This window comes from Dendropsophus ebraccatus, chromosome 9, assembly GCF_027789765.1.
Source record: "Dendropsophus ebraccatus isolate aDenEbr1 chromosome 9, aDenEbr1.pat, whole genome shotgun sequence".
Lineage (NCBI taxonomy): Eukaryota > Metazoa > Chordata > Amphibia > Anura > Hylidae > Dendropsophus > Dendropsophus ebraccatus.
In genome coordinates, this window is record NC_091462.1 from 105,072,235 (window position 1) to 105,096,068 (window position 23,834).

Here is a 23,834-nt window from a genome sequence, read left to right on the forward strand (position 1 = left end):
GGTGTACACTATAGACTGTGGAGGTGTACACTGTAGACTGTGGAGGTGTGCACTGAAGACTGTGGAGGTGTACACTATAGACTGTGGAGGTGTACACTGTAGACTGTGGAGGTGTACACTATAGACTGTGGAGGTGTACACTGTAGACTGTGGAGGTGTACATTGTAGACTGTGGAGGTGTACACTATAGACTGTGGAGGTGTACACTGTAGACTGTGGAGGTGTACACTGTAGACTGTGGAGGTGTACACTATAGACTGTGGAGGTGTACACTGTAGACTGTGGAGGTGTACACTATAGACTGTGGTGGTGTGCACTATAGACTGGAGGTGTACACTATAGACTGTGGAGGAGCACATTATAGACTGTGGAGGTGTACACTATAGACTGTGGAGGTGTACACTATAGACTGTGGTGGTGTGCACTATAGACTGTGGAGGTGTACACTATAGACTGTGGAGGTGTACACTATAGACTGTGGAGGTGTGCACTATAGACTGTGGAGGTGTACACTATAGACTGTGGAGGAGCACATTATAGACTGTGGAGGTGTACACTATAGACTGTGGAGGTGTACACTATAGACTGTGGTGGTGTGCACTATAGACTGTGGTGGTGTACACTATAGACTGTGGAGGTGTACACTATAGACTGTGGAGGTGTGCACTATAGACTGTGGAGGTGTACACTATAGACTGTGGAGGTGTACACTATAGACTGTGGAGGTGTACACTGTAGACTGTGGAGGTGTACACTGTAGACTGTGGAGGTGTACACTGTAGACCAGGAATGGGGAACCTTCGGCCCTCCAGCTATTGCAAAACTACAATTCCCATCATGCCTGGACAGCCTTTGGCTGATGGGAATTGTAGTTTTGCAACAAATGGAGGTCCAAAGGTTCCCCATCCCTGCTATAGAGTGTGAAGATATAGATTTATCAAACATGGTGTAAAGTGAAACTGTCTCAGTTGCCCCTAGCAACCAATCAGATTCCTCCTTTCATTCCTCACAGGCTCTTTGGAAAATGAAAGGTGCAATCTGATTGGTTGCTAGGGGCAACTGGGCCAGTTTCACTTTACACCATGTTTGATAAATCCCCCCCTGGTCTCTATTCCCCTTCGGCACCATACACAGTGGCTCATACATAAGACTTCAGAGCTGTATCCTTCGCACTCCTTATAGATGGCGGATTTTCCCATTTTTCTGTTTACTTCTATCACCATGTTACCTCACCCATTATCATTCCTATTTTTCTTGTCATCTGAGGGTTGAGAACATCAGAATTCTCTCCGGACCTCCAGACATTTACAGTATTTTACAGGACGAGCATAAAAGCTCCATCGTTTGATCTCCTTAACCTTCTGTGGTGGGATAACAGCTCAGATATAATGTATTTTTAATGCTCTGGAGTAGATAAAAAGAGGAGTAATTACCCAAAAGAGATGAAAGCTCCTCCGCCTGATTATCATCATTTTACTTCACCGCTAAATAGAAGAGATAATCGGCTCCTGTGATATCAGACTGGAGGGCGTCCTAGCACCTGGGCACTGACTACCGTACCCTGTAATAATTATGCCCAACCCTGACCCTTCTTTGGATGTCCTAGATACAATCTCGGCTTACTAGAGGAACCTATGGATTTACGGAACCTCTAAACTCATGTAGACAATGGTTAGTAAACAAGACAACAATACAGTAAGATGGCGACAATGATCACTAGATCTATTGACGGGCAAGGTGTCCACATCACGTGGCAAGGATGGAGAGCCCAGAGTAAGGTCAACCTTAGAGGGTAGATTCCAATGAGGTATATGTGGCCATGTTGGTATATTAGCCATGTTGGATCTTTAACCAAAAAAAAGGTTACTGTCAACTCGTCTCTTAGGGCCCTATTCCACTGGACGATTATCGTTCAGATTATCGTTAAATCGTTCGAATCTAAACGATAATCGTTCGGTTGAAATGCAGTTAACGATTAACGACCGAACGAGAAATCGTTGATCGCTTTAAAAGACCTGGACCTATTTTTATCGTTGCTCGTTCGCAAATCGTTCGCGTTGAATAAGACATCGTTCGGTCGTTCGCAATAGATACGAATGCAATAGCGACTAAATAGCGAAGAAAAAACGATCGCAATTACGATCATAAGTAACGATTATCGTTCAATGGAAATGAGTGAACGTTTTCAGGTCTTTCGCAATAGTGGTCGTTTGAGATCGTTAATCGTTAATGATATGCAAACGATAATCGTTTGGTGGAATAGGGCCCTTAGATTCATGTTTGGCCAAGCCAACCATGAATGTTAAATGTGGATATGGAAGGGTGAAAATTACCAGCTAAGTAACTATAGGCAATTTAGGGTTGGTAAAACAATACATTTTTTGTCAAGATAAAGGAAGATTCACCAAGGTATTCACTGAAGAAGAAGGATTTTATCCCATGCAATCATTTGGCCAGCTGTCTAACCACATTACCCCGCCAATATGGCAACCACGTAGAGGCTGTCATTGGCTTCTGGTAAGGAGGTGGAGGAAGGGGCCATCAGCACATAACTTGACTAATCTTCTGTCTCTTCCAGTTATGTGCTGGAACATTGTTATAACTCATCGGTGTGCCGTATGTCCATGGTACATGGTAGTCCATGGTGTCCATCGTGGTTCTTACTCAAAAAATTGTAAAATTATCATTGGCCTCTAAATCTTCCTTTAATCTTTTGAACACCATTGCACCCTGAATGGCCAGCCTGAGGTTAAGACCAAAAATTGCAGATCCTTGCCTGGGTCAACTAGATCCAATGATTACTTCGCCAGGTCCATTAAAAGACACTCATGCATACTGTAACACAAAAGCCAAGTCATGCAACGCATGTCACAGGCTGCACGCTCTGCGGTGGAGACGTAGCCGAGGAGGAGGAGGTAGAGCAGATCTCAGAGCCTCCTAATACTCAACTATATTTTTTCATTGTGTACACCTCAGATATAGACATTAGGGTGGCTGTTCTATGACTTATCGACTCCTTCGGCATCAAGCCAAGCTATCCCTCCCTCCAACATTTTGGTTTGATCCACAGATTAGCCACCTACATACTGTGGAAGGTTGGAGAACTTGCAGTTTCCTTGAGTCCCATTCTACTTTCCCTACGTGACTATTCATGGTCACATCTCCGTGTGGCACAGCCATGTAAGTACAGCATGCTCCCAAAAAACATGGGTACCATTGAACACCACAACACAAAGGACTCCACCACACTTAACACATCTTTCTGAGTCAGCCTACTGCACAACTAGAAATGGCCAAATAAACATTCGGCCTAAAGCTACTCCTCTTGAATCCTGACCTCCTTATACACATGTACACTTTGTTCGGACAAGCATGCGTTTGTTCTTATAGACCAGGGATGGGGAACCTTAGGCCCTCCAGCTGTCGGAAAACTACAATTCCCATTATGCCTGGACAGCCAAAGCCATGACGGGAATTGTAGTTTTGCAATAGCTGAAGGGCACAAGGTTCCCCATCCCTGTCATAGATAGACAGATGTGAAAGTCAACATGTCCGATCCTTTTTTCTTCCAGAAATCTGATGGACGAATCTTGGCAGAACACATAATACACATCTGATGGTGGTCTAAGCCTGACGAAACTGATAGGTTTGGCTGACGCAAGTCTAATTTGTACGGCCACCTTTCAGCCAGTAACTCTTTGACCGCAGTGCCTAAGCCAGGACATTTTTGAAGTCTGACTCCTAAAAAGTCTGTGCAATTTAGTTAACTGTAGCCTTAGCTGAGTTTGCACATTTGCAGTTTTGTTGCATTTCTTTGGTTACAAAGTTAGAACCTAGTAGATTTATGTTGGATCTGCAATATTGTCAGGGCTTTGCTAAGTTATCAACATTACCAGGCTTCATCACTAATGTTTTTCTTGTCATAAATACTCTGCTAAAGCTTGGTAATGCTGATAACATGATGAAACCTGGTAATGCTGATCACATGTTGAAGCCTGGTAATTCTGAGCAGATGATGAAGCCTGGTAATGCTGAGCAGATTATAAAGCCTGGCAATGCTGATCACAAGATGAAGCCTGGTAGTGCTGATCACATGATAAAGCCTGGCAATGCTGATGACATGATGAAGCCTGGTAATGCTGATCACATGATGAAGCCTGGTAATGCTGATCACATGATGAAGCCTGGTAATGCTGATCACATGATGAAGCCTGGTAATGCTGATCACATGATGAAGCCTGGTAATGCTGATCACATGATGAAGCCTGGTAATGCTGATCACATGATGAAGCCTGGTAATGCTGATGACACGATGAAGCCTGGTAATGCTGATCACATGATAAAGCCTGGTAATGGCGAACACATGATAAAGCCTGGTAATGCTGATCACATGATGAAGCCTGGTAATGCTGATCAAATGATGAAGCTTGGTAATGCGGACCACATGATGAAGTCTATTAGAGTCTGCAAACTCAATTAGGCTCTAATGATGTAAACAAAGAAAGGCAACAAAAATGTGAATGTGTGAACACAGCCTCAGAGTCCATGCATTCAGACTTTTCTTAGGTTTTGGTGATAAGCTGGGTCAGTTCCGGATATTTCTGATGATTGGAAGAACTTAATACTATCCTGAATACAGTGCCCGAATAATACCTCTATATACTGGTGACTAGTATTTGCTATAACACATCCATGGGGAGTGTAGTTGAAGCTTCCATATGGTGGAGGCCTCAGGGAGATTGCTACTTAGATGGCCTCTTCTCAAGATGTTAGCCCATACCGCTAAACCCCTTGTACTGGGACCAAAGGGTGAAATCTTTTTAACCCTTTTTATTCCTTGTGGGGTAGTAGAACAGTATGTTTTCACTGTGGGACAGGTGTTTCTCCCTCTTTCAAGTAGGCCAACAACAGCTACAGTGATCTCCCCTTTGGCATTGCTTCTCATTGTTCTTCAATGGTCACTGTTGTTTCAGACATAGCCTAAGTGATTCCCTAAATTTTTGTAAATTAGTTAATTTACAAAAATTGACTCCTTACACAGAAAAAAAGTCTGGTCAACTAGGGGTCTCCATCCCATGCAACCTGCCATTTACTGTATGTTGTACTCAGTCCATCTCTAGTAAGAAAAGCACCAAGACCAAGGGATATAGTAGGTGGGTGTGGGGCTTACATAGTGCTGAGATAGAGAGAGTCTGGGAAGGGTGCCTCCAATCTGTGAGTCTGTCTCAATTCTCTAGAAGATCCACACTGTCCCTAAAAGGTAAATCAAGGCTTCCCTCTCATCTCAGCAGTTCAGTTGGATATAGCTGTGCATCATGGAGGGTACTCTCTCTAATAACAGCAGTAAAAGCACTCAAGTCACCTTGTCAACAGGACAGTGTGCCCTTACCCCGTTTAGATATAAAGTCCACCCCACCAATGTACTGTAAGTTGAGAATCTGGCAGTACGGCACTGATGCCCTTGGTAGCTTGGCCTGTCTATAAATGAAGACTCATTAAATCCTATAGAAATTCCAGAGACATTATCACATGTTGATGAGAATATGAACTGAAAATTATATATATATATATATATATATATATATATATAGCACAAAAAGAAAAATAATATAAAATAAACGTCATTCCCCTATAAATCTAAAGTGCTTGCCTCTCCTTATAAAATTGCGATATCCTGGAGCAATTCTGTCCAAAAATATTTGACACAGGTTTGACAGCGCCATTAACTGGGAGAAAATCGTTCTCTTTTTTTCTACAGCGAAATCTATATCAATCCGTCACTTGTCCGAGCCTTCATTAAAAGCGGTTCAGATACGACAGAGGCCGCGTCCGTGCTTAATGCCTAAAACCTTCCTGTAATACTGCTAAGAAGTTTCAGAGAACTGAATATCTCACTGAAAGGGGTTGGCCTGGATTAGAAAAACATGGCTGCTTTCTTCAGCAAACAGCGCCACACTTGTCTACAGGTCATAAGTGGTATTGCACTGAAGTGAATGACACCGAGACGGCCTGAAAACATATAATAAGTAGCATTAATGTTTTCCTTTAAAATGCAAGAGACTTCACCAATGGGAAGAATACTTGGGGGTATATCCTGTTTTGTGTCAACAATATTTAACTAATGCGTAACAAAAAGTTCTGCAACGTTGTAATACTTTAGGGTAGATCAGTCTTACAGTAAGAATGTTCTTTGTTGCCCATAGCAGCCAATCACGGCTGACTTCAGTCCTGTGACCTCTAACCTGCGAGGCACATCGGCTCCTGTCAGTGCTGCTGCACAGACATAGAAGGGACAGAAGATGGGGTACTTGTTGCTGAATCCAATATGGCAACACCCTGGAGTCAGTTCTCAAAATTCAACTCCACATTTTGTGATAAGAAGGCAGTGATCCATCCATTGTAAGGGGAACCTGGAGCTGTCCGCCATGTTTAAGAAGGCATGAACCAATGTACAGCGTGGTAACATTCCGAATGCTTTGTTTGGGGAAAAAAATTCTGGATTATCAAATGTCGAATTGAAAGATTTCATTGTATGCTGAAAGAAGATGCTGTTCAAGTACAAAAGGGTTAATCTAATGTTGTCATCCACGTTGGGCAAGCTGATGATATTCCCGGTGAGAATGGATCGATTCTTTTTATGGAACATGCTGCCTCGAAGAACCTCTGCAAATCGACTCCCGCGGAAATGTGATTGAGTTGGAATGGAAACAGGTGAAGACGTGTGATGTGGATTATTGTGTTACCAGAAGTGGACGGTAATGTCATCAAACCGGTCACGAGGCCAGGATCGGGGATTAAATAGAATGAAGTCCTATTATGGGAGTCAGTAAACTGATATTACAGGGCCACCATCATGGGATGTCTCTACAACTAGTCCATAGTCACCCCATGGACCGTTGGTTCAAGTCTTGCTTTATCAAGAGTAGTCGGGCCATAGTTGGCCCCATTCTAGTACATGTTCCTACAGATACAACTCCAGTCATGTTAAAGGGGTTATCCAGCGCTACAAAAACATGCCCGCTTTCTTCCAGAGACAACATGGCTCTTGTCTCCAGTTCAGGTATGGTTTACAATTAAAGGGGTTATCCAGCGCTACAAAAACATGGCCACTTTCCCCCTACTGTAGTCTCCAGTTTGGGTGGGGTTTTGAAACTCAGTTCTATTGAAGTAAATGGAGCTTAATTGCAAACCGCACCTGAACTGGAGACAACAGTAGGGGGAAAAGTGGCCATGTTTTGTAAACCTGTACCCAAACTGGAGACAAGAGTGGTGCTGTCTCTGGAAGAAAGTGGCCATGTTTCCTGCTCAGCCAATAAGTGACTGGAGCGTTGTCCCGCCCCAGTCTCTGACTGGATAAGCAGACTGTCAATCAGCAAGGTCATGACGTTGGCTGAGAAGAAGATCCCAGAGGCCGGAGGTCTCAGAGCGGTGATCCAGCGCTGGACAGGCCTGGGGACTGGTAAGTAGTGGTGGTATAATGTTCCCCCCTGCCCCAGCTTTTCCCAAAAATAACTGCAGTGCCGGCCAGACTTCTCCTTTAAGGCTTGAAGACTCTTGGTCTTCCTTTTAATGTTTTCTATCAGAATGACTACAATGGCCCTTTATAACAAGAAGGATCCTCATAGTAGTGCCAGACTTGTCGATAACGATAGAAGAGCCTGATATCGGTTTACCCGTGGCCTTAGCCGTAGGGGTGAAAACGCAGCAAATATAATCCAGCAGCCATTGTGTTGTAGACCACCGTCCATTCAATGCTACGGAATGGGATTCATCTTGAGAACTAAAAGGAGATGAAGAATTGACAAAAGAGGAAACTTTTTTTCCTCCCGTCAAGTGAGGATAATGGTTGTGCTCAGCGCTCGGCTATTTACTAAGTGACAATGGTGTAAATAATCCCAGGGAGATAAATGTGCGGCAGCCGACTGCTTTATTTGTGTCTTAGGGGCCGTTTAGTAAGAAAGCACATGGAGGGCGTCAGCTATTGAAGAGGAGACAATGCGGCTCACGAATTCGGGAATTAAAAACAAACGATTGAGGAATTATTCTTAGAAAACAATGGTATTTCTGGCGGCTGGCGGTGGATTTTCCAGGCCATGCTCCACTTTTACAGAGTCAATATCTGATGTTTTTTTTCTCCTGCCTTAGACAATACTGACGTGATGAATAATCCTCTGATTGTGGAAAGTTATACTGAGTGTTCCTGCATTTAAATCTGACATTTTCTGCCTCCATTCAGCAAGGCGCAAAATAAGCGAAGGAATCAAGATATATTCTGCCACCGGGTTATATACAGAAGCCGAAGATAAACTAGTACACAACACATTATCAACATGACGGGTGAACTGATGTCAGGGGATGTATGGGTAATCGGGATTTATATCAGTCACATCCAATTTATAGACAGCATACTGGTGTAACCTGGGTATCTCCTGTATATAACTATATATGTACAGCAGGTATAACCTGGGTATCTCCTGTATATAATTATCTATGTACAGCTGGTATAACCTGGGTATCTCCTGTATATAATTGTATATGTACAGCTGGTATAACCTGGGTATCTCCTGTATATAATTATATATGTACAGCTGGTATAACCTGGGTATCTCCTGTATATAATTATATATGTAAAGCTGGTATAACCTGGGTGTCTCCTGTATATAATTATATATGTACAGCTGGTATAACCTGGGGATCTCCTGTATATAATTATCTATGTACAGTTGGTATAACCTGGGTGTCTCCTGTATATAATTATATATGTACAGCTGGTATAACCTGGGGATCTCCTGTATATAATTATCTATGTACAGTTGGTATAACCTGGGTATCTCCTGTATATAATTGTATATGTACAGCTGGTATCACCTGGGTACCTCCTGTATATAATTATATATGTACAGCTGATATAACCTGGGGATCTCCTGTATATAATTATATATGTACAGCTGGTATAACCTGGGGATCTCATGTGTATATATATATATATATATATATATATATATATATATATATATGTACAGCTGGTATAATCTGGGAATCTCCCGTTTATAATTGTATATATACAGCGGCTATACATTATACATCTCCTGTATGTACCGTAGTGATAAGGAGCATGCTGGTATAACTTGGGCATATTCTGGTATATGTGTCTAGATTGTCCCTTTAAGGCATTGTACAGGTTGGTCTGGTAGAGGGCTATCACTAAAGTGTTTACTGATTAAGTGTGATGCCGCTGTCACTATGAATAAAGGAACAGATCTGTATTAAATAAGCCAACTGTGAATTCTATTCCACAACCCTGACAAGAATGTTACTGCAGATATACAGAAGCTATTTGTAGTAAGACAGAGTTATAGGACAAGAAGGTGCCATTACATGAATCAGTGCGTCCACAAATATTGCGTTGCAAAAATGTGTAATTCAGAAACATGCTGGAATATAGTTTAAAGGGGTTATCCAGCGCTACAAAAACATGGCCACATTTCCCCCTCTCCAGGTCAGGTGTGGTTTGCAATTAAGCTCCATTTACTTCAATGGAACAAAAGTGGCCATGTTTTTGCAGCGCTGGATAACCCCTATATTGTGTGGGATGCCATGTGTACAGAAGACAATAGCTTATAATCTACAGCTCAGAGGAACCAAAACTCATGAAAACCAATGTTTAGAAGATCAAACAGTAAAAGCTCAGAAGATCATGACACCCAAACTTTAAAAAAAGCAAAGCTCAGAAGATTGAAAGATTGAAAGACCAAATTATTAGAAGAAGCAAAGCTCAGAAGCTTGAAAGCTCAAAAATATAAAAACATAGTTTACAAATTCCAAATTCCTAACAACATTTAGCGGTGAGAGGTTCAAAAACGTAGAAGAACCAAAGCTTGTAATTCACAAAGCTCAAAAGACCCAAACCTTAGAAGAACTAAGGCTCATTACAACAAATGTGCAGAAGATCCAAAGCTAAAAACATTTGAAGCTCAGAAGATTGAAAACTTGTATGAAGCAACACTCAGATTCAAAGCTCTTAAGAACTAAACCTTAGAAGAACCAAAGCTGATGAGAACAAATGTTTAAAGACCCAACACTAAAAATATTCAGAGCTCAGAAGATACAGAGACGCAAACCTTAGAAAGACCCAAACTGTAGAAGACTAGAAGCTCAGAAGATCTAAAGCAACATTTAACACTCTGCGAATTGTCCCTAAAAGGGTCCTATTACATGGGCTGATGTTTAGGACCAATTGTGCACCGACCTGTCGGATTAGCGCTCGCTTGCTCCTCATGGAGCTGTGGGGAGCTGCGGGAGTGAAGGCCAGTAGAACTATTGTTCTAGTTTTTTTCAACATGTTTATAAACAAATGTTGAAAGACAAGGATTAGCTGCATGTTGACTGATCGTTGCCTTTCTACAGGAGCTATTAGACCAAGCAATTATCGTCCATTATGGCCGATAATCAACCAAATAGGGCCAATAATTACTTGGTGTAACAGGGCCTTTAGAAGAACCCAAGAACCATAGAACCAGAATCTAAGCTAACCATTCATAGCTCAGAAGATATACAGTATAGCTCACAAAAACAACCAACCAAGGCCCGGATGAATAAAAACTCAGAAGATCTAAAGCAGATCAAAAACAACCAACCGAGGCCCAGAAGAACAAAAACTCAGAAGATCTAAAGTAGATCAAAAACAACCAACTAAGGCCTGGATAAACAAAAACTGAGAAGGTTTAAAGAGGATGAAAAACAACCAACCAAGGCCTGGAAGAACAAAAACTCAGAAGATCTAAAGTAGATCAAAAACAACCAACCAAGGCCCGGAAGAAAACAACAAACCAACCAACCAAGGCCCAGAAGAAAAAAAACTCAGAAGATCTAAAGAAGATCAAAAACAACCAACCAAGGCCCGGAAGAACAAAAACTCAGAAGATCTAAAGAAGATTAAAAACAACCAAGGCCCGGATGAACAAAAACTCAGAAGATCTAAAGAAGATCAAAAACAACCAACCAAGGCCCGGAAGAAAACAACAAACCAACCAACCAACCGAGGCCCGGAAGAACAAAAACTCATAAGATCTAAAGAAGATCAAAAACAACCAACCAAGGCCCGGATAAACAAAAACTGAGAAGGTTTAAAGAAGATGAAAAACAATCAACCAAGGCCCGGAAGAACAAAAATTCGGAAGATCTAAAGAAGATTTATAGCTAAAAATAACTGAAATGCAGATGGACCACAGCCTAAAAGATCTGAAATTCAGATGGCCCAAATTTACATTTTTAGAGATGTTTTAACAGGGTTGTTTGGGACTTTTCAATAAACTAGCATTGAGTTGACTTCTGTGGGTGTTGTATAGTCTGTATACACTTTCATTATTTCTAGCTCTTTTTGTGTTCTCAGGCTCAGTCACATGACCACTCTGCTTGGGATCTATTGACTTCCTGTGATGTTATGTTCAATACTAGAGATGAGCGAACCTGGAGCATACTCGAGTTGATCCGAACCCGAACTTTCGGCATTTGATTAGCGGTGGCTGTTGAAGTTGGATAAAGCCCTAAGGCTATGTGGAAAACATGGATATAGTCATTGGCTGTATCCATGTTTTCCAGACAACCTTAGAGCTTTATCCAAGTTCAGCAGCCCCAGCTAATCAAATGCCGAACGTTCGGGTTTAGATCGACTCGAACCCGGTTCGCTCATCTCTATTCAATACCCGTTTCCTGTTCCTACCACTGAACATGATCACAGGTAGAGATGAGCGAATTGCTCCTCATGCCGCCGGCCTTTCAGTGCTGCTCCACTCCCGAAAGCTCTATCCAATCCTGGGAAACTGGGTGCGGTTTCCCAGGATTGGATCCAGCTTTTTCCCTGGCATCCTGGGAGGAGTGGCAGGGAGTGGCGCAGCGCTGAAAGGACAGCGGCTGGAGGAGTGGATCGCAGGTCAAACAAAGCACTTTACTTCATTTAGATCTCTAATCACAGGTGGAGTCATTGGATGGGCGGGGCAGGTGTCCCTCCCATGGACTGGCTGGAATTCCACATTAATTTTACCCCTGCCTATGAAGGTGCCTATGCCTGGGGCCTGTTATTACTACAGGGGGTCTAAATATGTTTAGCCATGCTGTTATATATAAACCACTCCCCTCAAAAGGGTCTAGAGAAGGGCTCTCCCATGCTGACTTTTCTGTAGGGGTTTCCTGTAGTATTGGATTGGATTACTGGATGTTCTTACGTTTTTATTAGTTTAGAGCGATGACAAACTATGACTTTTCCTGCAGGATCGGTACATAAAGCCAGAGATGTCCTGAAACACTCAGCAATTTGCTGGTGGGCCTTGTCTTCTTCTCACTAGATATACAATATGTCAATTTTTACATTATGTGTTCTAGGAGCTCACAGTAATCCGTGCGCCTCCACTACATGAAGGGGTTAAAGACTGAACGCAAATGGTCTGTAAGTGGGAGAAGGAGATTCATAAGGTTAAAATCAAAACCAATCAAGTCTCCTATTCCCTCTGCCACTTAGATACTGTCGTCCTGCCCTTGCTTGGAGGCACTCACCCTGCACTAAACGTATTGCGGCTGCTTGTCTGGGGAACCCTTCAACATATTTAGGATAATTTCTCACAATTGTTTTTTTCTTCCTGGTGGACATGGTGAAATACGTTTTTAGGCTTTGTTATTTGAAGGCTGTCCTGCGGCATTGTCTTGTGCAGTCGTGCCAGTCTTATCCCATTACATCTCAGGCCTCTCTACAATAAACACATTCCAAAGACAATCATCCACATAGTATCACGCGGCGAAGCTCTTCTCCATAGGCGAACCCTGGGAGACTGCTGGAGAAGTGACCTTAAATTACATACACAACCGCCGCTTTATTTGGATATTAATGACTCGCCCTGAAATCCCTCACGGTAATGGCATCTCAGAATGCCGGTCTAGTAATTTTAGAGATAACAGACCATGCATTCCATTGTATGCACTAATAAAGATTGACGATCCCGGCTGATGTATGAACAGGTTGGTTCTGCAGATAATTACAATCAATGTTCTCCCAGTCCAACCCTTCCGGCACCAAATACACACAGGGGTCAGGCCAAGGCAATCACACGCCGGTCCAATCTCCCTACCACTTAAAGGGTTGACATGATAAGTAAACCATAGTCCATTGGTTGTGTGTGCTCAACTCTGTTGACTTCGATTTCAGACACAACTCAAAGATAGTGTTGAGTGGACTTGCCGAACTCTTCTGGTTCGGCAGTGTTCTCTAAAACCAAATGCTTGGCATTTGACTCCCGTCGGCTGGAGAAGTTGGATGCTTCACTGGGGCTACTAGCAAAACATGGATACCAGTGATGGCATCTTTTTTGTAAGTGGTCAATACAATTTAAAGAGTCACTGTCGTTAATTTTTTTTTTTTTTTGCAGAAATCAATAGTCCAGGCGATTTTAAGAAACTTTGTAGTTGGGTTTATTAGGCAAATATGCCATTATCTGCATTCAGAAAGACTTTTCCCAGGTCCCCCCCCTCCTCTCCTTTCTGTCATCCACTGCTCAGAATCAGGAAATCTCGACTCTTTCTCATCAGTCGGATCCTGTCTGTGCTATGGAGGGGGGAGGAGGAAGGAGCGAGATCAGTCGCAGCAGAGAGCAGAGAACAGGATTACACAGCGGGGGAGCTATTCAGAGTGCTATTCAGAGGTCAGAGAGGTCAGTGGTGACATCAGAGAAAAAAGCCTGGTGATGTAGCTGTAAATTAACTCTTTGTTGTCCTGTTTAGGTGCCTCATCTCTCTCTCTCTCCATAGGAAAAACATGAAGACAAGGGGAGAGCTTCAAACTGCTTTTTCGTGATAAAAATTCATTTTTCGGCTAATAAACCCAATTACAAAGTTTCTTAAAATCGCCTGTACTATTGATTTCTGCAAAAAAAAAATTGTAACGACAGTGACACTTTAAGGCTCTGTTCACACAACTTATCTTTTCTATTAATTACGGCCATAGTTGAAAATTGCAATGACGGCCGTGATTAATAGAAAAGAGGGAATCCCGGCCGGAGTGTTTACACATTGTATACACCCCGGCTTGGATTCCTAGCGGCCGCACAAAAAACTGACGTCAATTTTTTTACAGCCCATTTTCATTGAATAGCGGACACACAACACTGACAGTCCACACAATGGAAAGTGCGGCTCCAGCATCTTAATTCAACTGCAGTACGGGCTGGGATGAACTTAACTGACATCGGCCTTTCTGTGAAATTACAAGAAAACCCACAGGATGGGCACAAGTAAGAGAGCACAGGGGGTCCAACTTTTGTGCCCCCCAGCGATCTCCAGATCGGCCCCTGGATCCTTTGTTTTGAATACAGCTGCGGGTACAACATGTGACCCGCAGCTCTATTCATTCCTATGGAGCCGAGTCGAGTTTAGCACTTGGTACTTTCCAACGGCTACATAGGAATGAATAGAGCTGCAGGTCACGTGCTGTACCCACGGTTCTATTCAAAACAAAGGAGCCATGGGCCGATCTGCAGATCGCCAGGGGGTAAAGAGCTCAATCCCTTACTTATCCTGTGAATAGGGGACAAGTTAGTTTTCCATGGAATACCCCTTTAATTCTATGGTGCTTTTTAAGATGCCAAGTTCTTTTGTGCTGGTAAACTGTATAGGCCCCAACCAATCTTCTACAGGCATTCACTTACATAGCATCTAACCATATTCTCTAACCAATACTAGTCAGGAAGCAGATCCACAATTGATCAACAATGACTACTGGGACTATATTAAACTCTTCCGATCATGTAAGATTCTTCATTCCCAGCTTGATCATCAGGTCATACAATCACCCCATAATCGGCGAATTCAGACTTATCAACACTTTGCCAATGTAGCTCTATACCAGAGGGGCACTTGGGATGTGTCCGGTACAGCAGCGGAAGGCTCCAGAAGCAGCCTTGTGGTGGAAACCAAGTGAAATCCCCTCTACCGATTTCTGGCCCTTGGGTGAATGGCAGATTGTCCCATATTCGGTGACATCATTAATCTGCCATTATGACATCACTGGTGACTCAGCCCAAATATTTACAGCAATAATAATGCTCAATAATATCAATCAAAAAATATCATCAAAATGTTGGAATTAAGATTGTTGGGATCCCCAAAAATGTAACACAGTAAAGTCAGTGCATTGATGCAATGCTATCATTGGAGTTTCTCTGCTCGGCCTACGTTCCACATGCAGCCTGGGTTTTGCATGCAGGGACATGCGCTCACATTCTACATTCTAGTTGCATCTACAGAGGTTTGAGAGGAAAAGGCGGCAGAGTGAGTGTCAGTCATCAAAGGCCACGAGTGACGCACTTGTGTTATACGCCACCATCTCCTGCGTCTGGCAGAGATACATAACGGGTGGCATTCTGCATCATTCAGGGGGAAGGTCAGGTTTAGTGGGGGATATTAATACATGCAGTTTAGGGGGTGGGAGTGGGGCTGACCAAACTGGCCGCTGGGTGCAGATTTCAGTTTAGTAAAGCAGCAATGCAAGATAGAGTGGTGCCTTGCATTGGGCTCATTGCATATAAGCTTAGGTCGGGGGCTTAAGCATATTAGATAAATCTCCTAATAATGGATATATCGTAACTCCACAACATATAAAACATCTAGTCCTAAGAGATCAGCCATATGATACAGACACACTGACATGGATATGTTGTTGCCCCACTTTACATGATGGGCCGAAAAGAAATTTGTACATTGTACCAGTACTTATGCACTGTGCTAATCTGGTAGCCTCAGTTAGACTTAGGGCCCTATTAAAAGGAGCGATAATCGATGGAATCAGGACAATTTGGTTTATTATTGCTCCGTGTAATAGAGACAACGATCAGCCGATGATCGTTGTCATTGGGTGATCGTTGTCTCTATTACACGGAGCAATAATCAGCCGAATCGTCCTGATTTGATCGATTATCGCTCCTTTTAATAGGGCCCTAAGTCTAATCGTGTCTTTAGTTCCGACACCAAAATCATTGGCCACCAATTATTGATTGGGCCGCCATCAGCCCGTCTAATTGGACCTTTAGGGCAGTCCAATCAATAATGTAAACCAGTGTCATTCTAGATTGGTGCTCATTTACTGAGCTCGATGATCGTTTAACAGGGGCTGCATGGAGATCGTTAGTGATGTCAGTGCAGTTCTTGCCCTAAACTGTTATAAACCCCCCCCCCCCACGCTCCCTGTCTTCTCCTGCCCTCTGCCTGCTTCCCGGCGCCACGGCTGTAGCTTCATAGTGGTCTCTGAGCTGACTGGCCGCTCAGCCAATCACTGGCCAGGTCCGCAGTGGCCGGTGATTGGCTGAGTATAGGAGAAAACCACGGCACTCGATGTTGCAAGAATAAGTGAGGGTTTTTATTTAGCAAATGGATACAAGGTATTTACTCCGACCGTACATAAGAAATGCAAGAGATGAGACCAATAACATATAGTGCAACGTTTCGGTCCGCTATGGACCTTCCTCAGGCAATGGGGTCTCTCATGTGCTATATGCAGGGAGAAGGGTCGGTGGAGTGTGGAGAGTGACACTCCACTGACCCTTCTCCCTGCATATAGCACATGAGAGACCCCATTGCCTGAGGAAGGTCCATAGCGGACCGAAACGTCGCACTATATGTTATTGGTCTCGTCTCTTGCATTTCTTATGTACGGTCGGAGTAAATACCTTGTATCTATTTGCTAAATAAAAACCCTCACTTATTCTTGCAACATCGAGTGCCGTGGTTTTCTCCTATACAAGACTTATGGTTGAAGAACCCAGTTACCACTGAGCACCGGCTTTACAATTTAAGGCAGAGGTGTGCAGCACTGATCCTATACAGGTGATTGGCTGAGTGGCCTGTCAGCTCAGAGACCACTTCAAAGCTACAGCATCGGCATCGGGAAGTGAGCAGAGGTCAGGAGAAGACTGGGAGCTTGGAGAAGTAATGTATGAACAGTTTATTCAATCATAGCCATCGACCTAAAGACACAATCAGGCTGGTCGTTGTCTCTATTACACAGAGCAATAATAGGCCAAATAGACCTGATTTAGCCTATTATCGCTCCGTGTAATATGGCCCTTAGGGTCTTAAAATAAAGGGGCATTCCATCTTCTGACAAGGTCAAATTATTGGGGTTCAGAAGGTCAAACCTCCAGTAATGTCCCAACCAAGTGGTTCCCGATCCAGGGCTGTGATGAAAGTACACCCCATCTCCAATGAACCCAATGAGATTCGTGGATACTAATAAAAATGAAGGCCCCTGATGATCTTTTTAAAACTGGTGATTTTACCCATGGAAACCATGGTCTAACCATGATGGCCAATGGAATAATTTACAAACACTGGCCCTCAAAACTGTGACTGATCTAGGCACTGATTACCATGGTTGTCATTGATCGCTCCACCGTTGCCCTACGCTTCGTAGAAATAATAACTTTTTGGTGAAAACAGTTAAGCTAGAAAATTGAAATTAAAAAAAGAAAGAAAACTTCTGTATGTCACCCGGTCCCCCTCAATAACTGACTACTCGGTTGCATCCTGTTTCCATCTCAAAAGGGTTTCCTTGAGTCGGCCGCACTATGAGTTCTCTACGTAGCTTAAGCTCTAGTTAGGCTACGGTGGCAGGCAGGGCTCAGAAAGATTCTTTGGTAAACAGTCTACCGACCAGACATATACAACGCCTTACTCCTGCGCTTTTTCTCCAGGCGTCGCTGCCGTTTCTCCTCCCTACGTCGGGCCTCCTCAGCCTCCTGGTGCTGGCGGCACTTGTGAAAGTTCTCCACCACCACGCCCACGAACATGTTAAGCACAAAGAAGCTGACGATGAGGAGGAATGAGATGAAGTACAGCAGCATCCATGGGTTATGGTTCCGAACTGGCTGCAAGGTAATGGAAACATGGCTGTTATACAATATAGAGTCTGACGTCCATGGAGATAACCCATTGTAGTGACCTGTCACTGGTTAGTCCAGAGTTCCCCAACCTGAGGTTTTCCAATTGTTGCAAAACTACAACACCCAGCATGCTTTCACAGCTGGACACTGTAAATGCTTGCTCAGAGTTGTGGTTTTGCAACACCTTGGAAAACTCTGGGTTAGTCTGTTTGTACCCAATGCACAGACTCTATCCACTTATACAGCATAGTCATTTCTCCAGTGATGAACAAAATATAGCTATACATTGGCTTTCCATCCTTCTCTATACCGTACATAATTGGTTGAAACACCCAAAAATACCCATGACATAAAATTATAATGTTGATGTATTTTAGGTGGAGAATACTGGTTCTTATTGATGAGACCAATTTGGAAATGATCCATGGGAACAATATGCAAATTAGCTCTCCTCCGGAAGGTAGAAAAGTGTCTTTCTAGTGCCACCTAGGGGAGAGCTAGTTTGCAAACCTTTTAAGCAAAGACTTTGACAAGACTGATGACCACAGTAGATATAGGAAGTATTGGGGGTGTTATTCAATATATTATCCAGTTCTCCCTGTAGCAGACTTGGACGTATAGAAGACCCATTAATTGACTACCCCAGTTACATATACTGTCCTACAGTAAATTATAAGGATATTGGAGGCCACCAAGGATCTTCATGACCAAAGGCCACAGCTGAGTTCTTCTACTGTGTAAGGAGACTACTAACATCTGTAACAGTAGTACACCTTTATAGAACAATAAAATACCCCTCCCCCAGCTCAATGTATTCATTCATGGTTCTACCTGAACATCGGTGGCCACTGCGTCAAGCCCATCGTACATGATGTTCACCCAGCCATCTTTGGATGACAGAACAAAAAGCGACATGAGGGCCTTAAGAGAAACGAGAAGGACACAGGAGAAGAGGTTAACAAATGAGCAGAACAAAATAATTATTGTAAGACGTATCGTCATAAAGCAGTCATAAGGAGATGATAACACTGGGGATAACAGCTGGAAAATGGTGATAGATGTTTGCCATCTCTAACAGCCAATTATCATATGTGTAATGTTTCATTTTCCCTCTAGGGGCGCTGCAGGAAAATCCAACACCCAGCCCAGCAGACTGTTGTTATTGTTGTAATTTTTTTCCACACGTTGAAAGAAAAGAATCAGACGACATTGTGCATGTCGGCTGATCGTTGCCTTTTAACACTAGCTATTACACAAAGTGATTATCGTCCGTTACAGACGATAATTGGCCGATAATCGCTTGGTGTAATGGGGCCTTAAGAATGGCATGAGCTTTACGGCTCCATTCAGCCTTTATGAAAAAAACAGCAGGCACAGAGCTGAGACTCCCACCAACCTGACATTTATTTTTTGCTTGTAAACAGAATACGCCCAGTGGATAAATCTGGTGGAAATATTGATGCTGTACCATTGATGTCAATAGTGGTAAGAATTTTCCTGTCATTGAAGTGAATGAAAAATCCAAACAAATATTGACTAAAGGGATGACTGGTTAGAACAGAACGAGAAGCTCAAGTAACTAAATAAAGCCTTATCTCTTGGTGCTGTAAAAATGTCATTAAATGAGTATTTCTTCCCATTTCTACATTGGTTCTTGCATTTTATTGTGTATTTTACTGCAGCATAGCCATATGGACTAATAATATTCATGCAACTGCGGCCTGCTCATTGACTGGGAACCAATATCATTATGCTGCATGCTTCAGTGACGCTCTGGGGTGCTTTCCAATAGCAATCCGAGCCTGGAAAGAAGTCGCTGAACTTTGTATGTAAAGTAACTTAGTGCAGTGGGATTTGCCTGACTGAAAAGGTCATCAACTAAATCGTATCCAACACTGCGTCCAGACTCATTGACTTAGGCTCCGTGCACACGGAGCAAAAGTGGCGGAATTCATTTTTCAGCACGGAAAGAGGAGGCACGCGAGCCTCCCATAGACTGTCATTATGGCGCCACTTTTGCTCCGTGTGCACGGAGCCTTATTGTATCCCACCGTACCAAAACATCAGCTGATGTTGTGAATGTGGTATATGGCTGTTGTGTACGGCTTTGTATGCTGTAAACAGAGCCACTCAATTATGCTCTAGGCGGATCACTCAGCATTTAAATTGCGGTGACTGAAGAAGTTGGATGCAGCCCAACACATAGATACGAGATTAGGCCATAGGCTATATCCATGTTTTCCAGGACTCCCTAGGGCTGCATTCAGCTTCATCAGCCACTGGAATTCAAATGCCGAGCGATGTGACTCTTCAAGCATCTCCAAGTGGCTCTCATCACTAGTTATAAACCCTTCTGATCACAGGACCAGGGGGAGGGACAATGGGCTTAGGAGAAAAACTGATTCCAACCATACAGAGCCCGAGCCCACGGGGTACTAAGATCATTTAAACATGATGCGTGTCAAGTATTTTTGTTTCCCAAAAAATTTACGAAAGACAACAACTTACCTGACCAAGGTTATCGAAGTTGTATTTACGCCTCACCCACTTATTGCGTACCCCCACACATTCGGATCTGTTGGTGACGTTGCGGATATCTGGACCTTCGCAGGAATAGAATTTTCCTTTGAAGAGCTGGAACAGAGATCATCAAAAGTCTGATAGGTCATCAGCACAACCAGGACGGACTGGACATACAGTAAACTGGGATGTGCTATGACTTTGTGGATGAATGGTTTGTTGCATCTCAGTTTGATTACGGCTGTTATGGTTTCGGTGGACTTTGGTATAATTTAAATGTTTTTTTTTTGTGGATGTTGGCATGCAGTCAGTGGTTCTGGGTATGGTTTGGGTCAATCAGTATGGTTAGGGTGGATAATAAGGAGTAAAAAAAAATTTTTTGGTTATGGTTAACATGGATCATATGGATTTGGTTTACTTATTGTTTACAAGGTTCTGGTAGATGCTGGCATGCAATCCGTGGTTCTAGGTATGGTTAAGTATGGCTAAGTATGAGTAGACCTGCTGTAGGTATGGATGTTGGTATAGTAATATTAAACATAACATGGCTTAATTGGATGTTGCAATAGCAAATTGATCTTATTTCATTAGACCTTTGTATGGTTTAGTTGGATCTAAGCATGGTTTGTGTGGAACCTGTCATGCAATATGACGGCCTAGCTACAGTCTGGATAGATTTTGCTGTTGGCTGAATACCGGCATGGAACTTAAGGCATATTTGGGGTTATCTGATGGCTCTTTGGGGTGGTCTGAAGAGGAGGATTTGGGGGACTCAGGAAAGTTTTGGTTATATCTTCATACAATTACTAGGAACAAGGTTTGGTAGATCTTAGTATGCTTGATCTAAGTATGGTTTGAGTAGATCAAGTTACTGCTTTGGTGGCCTGGGACGTTGTATGAATTAGTTAGATTGAGTGCTAATCTTGGCGTCATATTCCCAAAGCATTATATATTTTGGGTGGATCTTTTAAGTGAAGAACAAGTTAGCATGGTTTGGGCAGACCTTGATACGGTTTATGTGAATTGCTATGGTTTGGTGGACACTCACATGCAGTTAATGGCTCTTCACAGAGTTTACGTCGGTCTATGAATCTTCATATAGTTTATGTGAGTTTTGTTGAAAAGGTCCAATGAGGATCCAAGGGGGGGGGGGGGGGGGGTCACACACATTATGGTCAGAGGAATTTGCCGCTCATCCGACAGCAGCCCATCGTGACAGGAGCACTTTAAGACTTTGGAACCCACTGCTGATTACCCCCTGCCCTTCCCCAGGGAACAAATGTAAGCTTGGCTGCACCAAACGTTTATGTGTATGGGGTGGATGGGAGAGATAACTGTAGGCCGAACAATCGTGAAATGTATAGGCACCTTAAATTATTAAAGTATAGTCTGGTTTGGGGGTTCATGGGCAGGTCTTGTTATTTAATGGGTAGTCAGGGTGGACCTACAGTAGGTATGGTCGGAATCTTAGTATAGGATAGTTATATCTTCAGTTATTTTGGAAGGTTGGTGGATCAACCCTTCATGGAGAACATTCATGTGTCCAAACAGATAATTCTCACTCAATAAGATATACCTGAACTCCCAAAATCCCAAAGATGATGAAAAAAGCGCAGCAGATAAGGACAATATTTCCAATGGGTCGTAGAGAGGAAATTAAGGTTTCCACCACTAGTTTCAGCCCCGGTGCTCTGCTGATGACCCTGCGGTGAAGACACAAAGAGGACGAGGTCAGAACCAAAGAGGAACTCCAAACACAAGTCCACTCTATAACACAAGGGACAAGCACTGTAATAGCTTATAGTTTTGAAAGCAAAATATAGTTTTTTTTTTCTCTGCTAACTATTTCTGTCTGGTCTCCTCCTGTCTATCCATGGAGTGCTCCATGTTATTTCCATCCACCAGCGAAGCGCGTATGTGTCTTGAACTGTCAGCCTCTGTGGACTTGAGGAATCTGTTTGTGAACAAACACTGTAACGAGTCCCCGAGTCTCCATCTCTCTCCCGGGAGCTGAGAGGTCACCAAACAATTCCAGAGCTTTTTCTTTCTGCCAACTTATTCTAGCTCACTGCTCGCATCATCTAATAAAACCGGAGACGACTGATGGAAAATGCAAGTCCTAACCTGCTGAAACCAGGAGATGGAAAAGAGCTGCTATTATTAACCCTGTCTCCATCTCCTCTTTCTGTGGAGACAAACAGACCCTCACTGACGTCATGCAAGCTCTCGTGTCCAACATATATACTGTATGTACAGTTGAAGTAGTTCTACCATTTCATCATAAAAACAAGGTTCTTATAAGAATGGTGCATAAAGGGGGTTATCCCAAGATTATAAGTTATCCTCTATTTGTAGGATAAGGGATAGCCAGCAGATCAATGTAGGTCTAACTGCTGGGACCCTCACCTACTAGGAGAACAGAGGTCAAATGTCCCAGGTGACAGAACTCCGAAATGATCGGAAGTTTGATAGACAGTAAATAGAGTGGTAGCTGAGCATGACCTCCGTTGCCATGATCAGTGGAAGTCCTAATAGTTTGACCCCCACCGATCAGTTTGTTATCCTCTATGCTTTGAATAGAGGATAATTTTTACTTTTGGGATGACCCATTTAAGGAGCATCTCCCTAATATATTTTAAGTATTTGGAACTAAGGCCTTAAGCTCCTTGGGTGATTCATTAAAGTGGTTTTCCAGGACAGTGGATGTCCAACTCCCAGCCCCAATAAAAAGTCCTCTTCATTGTTTACACAGCAGTGTCATACACTTGTGTGGCTGTATCTGGTACTGCAGCTCAAATGAATGGGACTGAGCTTCCGTGGAATAACTCATATATAATGCTATGCCTAATTCTTATGGATAAACCATCAATATTACAATCACAGAAGACCCCTTTAGTATATTGGGCTACTAGAAGAATACACCCTGTGGCTCCCCTGTCACCCATCAAGAGGTATCAGTTTGGATAGTGTGTGGTTAAGAAAATAATACACATAGCTATCAATGTGAAAAATTGGGACATTTAAGCCGCACCCTGAGAATGTATGGGTGCTTTACTTAATCCTCACGCTCTGCTGTGTCCCACTTCCAAGCATTAGTGCCATTGCAAAGGATGCCATAGACTTAAGTTATGTTTTCCTCCTTCTGGATAACCCCTTTAAACAGTTAAAGATCAGCTGCTAGGTCACATGTCTGACAACATGCAGAGCTGAACCGTTGTCTGTTTCCAAGGGCAACCAACAGAATTTTTTAAATCTATATATGAATGGAGAAATCAGAAACTTCAGGAATAACCTAAACTCATTCCAAATACTGGAGAAGCAGATACCCATCATCCTGATAGTTAGAGCTATCTTGACAGCTGAGGGGGTTATGCCAGCTATTTGCTACCTGAC

At 43.0% G+C, this 23,834-nt stretch overlaps 1 protein-coding gene and 1 long non-coding RNA gene across 4 annotated transcripts in view; one reads left to right on the forward strand and one right to left on the reverse strand.

Moving 5' to 3' along the window:
• The window catches only part of CACNA1H (calcium voltage-gated channel subunit alpha1 H), a 440,438-nt gene that overhangs the window by 26,702 nt on the left and 389,902 nt on the right, over positions 1 to 23,834 (reverse strand). For all 3 annotated transcript variants that reach the window (XM_069984196.1, XM_069984197.1, XM_069984195.1), the window contains exons 22-25: positions 22,018 to 22,144; positions 20,430 to 20,555; positions 18,753 to 18,842; positions 17,714 to 17,906 (exon numbers count right to left, since the gene is read on the reverse strand). In XM_069984196.1, coding sequence (XP_069840297.1) covers positions 17,714 to 17,906; positions 18,753 to 18,842; positions 20,430 to 20,555; positions 22,018 to 22,144 — 536 coding nt within the window. The remainder of the gene's footprint in view (positions 1 to 17,713; positions 17,907 to 18,752; positions 18,843 to 20,429; positions 20,556 to 22,017; positions 22,145 to 23,834) is intronic.
• Positions 1,094 to 19,515, forward strand: LOC138801406 (uncharacterized). The gene is made up of 3 exons (XR_011364614.1): positions 1,094 to 1,671; positions 17,733 to 17,913; positions 19,346 to 19,515. It is a non-coding gene; the product is annotated as an uncharacterized lncRNA (long non-coding RNA).